At 36.6% G+C, this 2,959-nt stretch overlaps 1 protein-coding gene across 1 annotated transcript; it reads right to left on the bottom strand.

Annotated features, from left to right (window-relative positions):
* Window positions 1-247: 247 nt before the first annotated feature.
* LOC140617740 (UAP56-interacting factor) lies at window positions 248-1,790 on the bottom strand. Its single transcript, XM_072799723.1, has one exon. The coding sequence runs from the start codon at window positions 1,715-1,717 to the stop codon at window positions 761-763; it is 957 nt and encodes a 318-aa protein (XP_072655824.1). The 5' UTR covers window positions 1,718-1,790; the 3' UTR covers window positions 248-760.
* Between the last annotated feature and the right edge of the window lie 1,169 nt (window positions 1,791-2,959).

The following is a 2,959-nucleotide window of genomic DNA, read 5'->3' as shown; positions in this document are numbered from 1 at the left end:
GATTCGATTTTTTTCACTTCCATCCGATTCAATTCTTTTGATTCGGTGTGATTCGATTCAATTTTTTTCTATTCGATTCGATTCGATTCTTTTCGATTCGAGTGTTTTCGATTCGAATTTCTCTCTTTTCGATTTGATTCGATTCGATTCTTTTTGAGGCGATTCGTTCGAATCGATTCGGTTTTTTTCGAATCGATTCGATTCTTTTAGATTCGACTCTTCGATTCGATTATTTTGGATTCGATTCTTTTCTTTTTTTTTTTTTTTGGAATTCTAGTGATTTTTTAATAACTCTAATGAAGAAAAGTCAACCGCACTTATTACATCCACACTTATTAAAGGATAGGTGACAACAACAAAGGGACCTACTCATATCTCTGAAGACCAAGATTTACCATGGCAAAGTGTAAAACACAGGCAAAAGTGATGAGATCCTAAATACCACTACATAAAAATAATCAATTTCTATCTTTGTGTCTTCTTTCTGCTTCATGAGGAACCAAAGAAGTCAAATAGAGAATTTTTCTGTCTGGGCCAACCATGGAATCTTAAGAACAGATAGGTATATTCCCTGTTATTCTTTCAGGGCATTATTTATACATGTTTAAAAAAAAACAACGAAAACAACTTCAAAAATAAAAATAAGATTTAGCCTTGTGAATATTCGGAAATAAAGTTTCTTGAATTTCTGTGATGAACTCTTCAAGCAATTCAACTTTTAAAACAGAGTCATCACTCAAAAGTCCCTTTGACATGGGATCTATCCCACGGTTACAAAACGGCTTCCTCCTTTGTTGAACGTGAGAGTGGCTCTTTGTTCCTTCAGGATCCCAAATCGCTCATTCAAAGTCATCCCTGTCTGTTTTCCAACACTATTTATGTCAAATTGTAGGGGGACACCTTTAGGAACTTTCTTTACATCAGATTGCTCCCGTTTTGTCAAGAATGAGGGTACAGCAGTACGAGTTAACCGTGGTTTCTGAGTTACTGGGCACTGCACTGCTCCAGGATTGTCAATAGAGACAGTCAAAATTCCTCCATTTGTGGTGGAAGTTCGCCATTGACGAGTTCTCTTTGCTACTACATCATCTAGCAGTTGTTCTGTGTTCAACTGGGCCTGAACCTTTAGGCCTCTTCTGAAAAGAAAAGTTGCCTGACGAGTATCTTTCTGATGACTTAATTTATTTCCACTCCTGGTAAAATTGGCTGGAATGTTATTTTTTCTATTTAACTGGTTAGGTCTCTTGAGAACTGCGACTGCTTTTCTCTGTACTTCGTTTTGTCTCAGAAGGTTGGCCTTCCTTTTTAATGCTGGAAAATATCGTTCTATATTCTTATCACTAAGAGGTGGTCGATTCATAGGACTAATTCCTTTTCGAATTCCAGTTGCTTTCCTAGCTGCAAGGCCAGTGATAACTCCATAAGGACGTCTCTTTCCAGGCATTACCCTTCCTCTACGGCTCAGACTATTCTTGCCAAAACCAGAATTCTGTTGGATTCCCCATCGCACTCTCATCCTGAATTGCCGGGCACTGCTTTGCTGGAGTTTTCTATTTAGTCTCGGAAAATTCTGCTTCTTTCCTTCCTTTCTATTCAATTTGATGATATCATCCAGAGACATATCGATTTTGTCCAGGTTTTCATTGCTGCGGGCTTTCGGCGGCGGCGGCGGCGGCGTGGCCGTAGCTCCCACCAACCGGGTACCAAACCGGTTCATGGCTGGGGGCGTCGCGCGGGGGCCAGCGGCGGAGAAGGCCAGACGCCGAGCCTGCCGCCTCCCACTCACGCACGCACGGATTCGATTCTTTTCTATTCGATTCTGTTCGATTCGATTCGATTCGATTCTTTTCGATTCAATTCGATTCGATTCTTTTCGATTCGATTTGATTCTTTTCGATTCGATCGATTCTTTTCGATTCAATTCAATTCTTTTCTGTTCTTTTCAATTAGATTCGATTCGATTATTTTCTATTCGATTTGATTCACTCCGATACGTTTTTTTTTAAAACGATTCGATTCTTTTCGATTCCACTCCTTTTGACTCTATTCATTTGGATTCGATTCTTTTCGATTCGATTAGATACAATTCTTTTCGATTCGATTCGATTCGATTCTTTTTGATTCGTTTCTTTTCGATTCTATTTGAATCTTTTCGATTCGATTACATTCTTTTCGATTCAATTCGATTCAATTCGATACTCTTCGATTCAATTCTTTTCAATTCGATTCTATTCGATTGTTTTCGATTCGATTCGATTCACTTCTTTTAGGTTCGATTCTATTCTTTTTGATTCAATTCTATTTTTTTCTATTCGATTCTTTATTTGATTTGTTTCGATTATTTTCGATTCGATTCGCTTCGATTTTTTTCGATTCGATATGATAGTTTTCGATTCGTTTCTTTTCGATTCTATTCGATTCTTCTTGTTTTGATTCGATTTGATTCAAATATTTCGATTCGAGTCTTTTTGATTCGAATTCCTTTCTTTAAGAATCGATTCGATTCTATTTTTTCAATTAGATTATATTCGATTCGATTCTTTTCACTTCCATTCGATTTGATTTTTTTGATTCATTGCGATTCGATTTGATTTTTTCAATTCAATTCGATTCGATTCTTTTCGATTCGAATCGATTCTTTTCAATTCGATTTGATTAGATTTTTTCGAATCGATTTGGTTCGATTCGATTCTTTTCAATTCGATTTGATTCCTTTCAATTCGATTCGATTCTTTTCGATTCTTTTCAATTCGATTCGATTCCGTTTTTTTTAATTGATTCGATAGTTTTCGATCAACTCTTTTCGATTCGATTCATTTGGATCCAATTCGTTTCGATTCGATTCTTTTCGATTTGATTCGATTCTTTTCAAATCGATTCGATTCGATTCGTTTCTTTTCGATTCGACTTTTTTGATTCGTCGATCAATCCTTTTCGATTCGATTCTTTTTTATTCGAT

The sequence above is a fragment of the Canis lupus genome, chromosome 25 (assembly GCF_048164855.1).
Source record: "Canis lupus baileyi chromosome 25, mCanLup2.hap1, whole genome shotgun sequence".
In the NCBI taxonomy this organism is placed as follows: Eukaryota; Metazoa; Chordata; class Mammalia; order Carnivora; family Canidae; genus Canis; species Canis lupus.
The sequence above is the reverse complement of the archived record's forward strand: the minus strand, read 5'-3'. Positions and strand labels throughout refer to the sequence as shown.

Bases quoted from the DNA above. Each gene is read 5' to 3' on its own strand.
- LOC140617740 (XM_072799723.1), bottom strand. From the start codon at position 1,717: ATGAACCGGTTTGGTACCCGGTTGGTGGGAGCTACGGCCACGCCGCCG.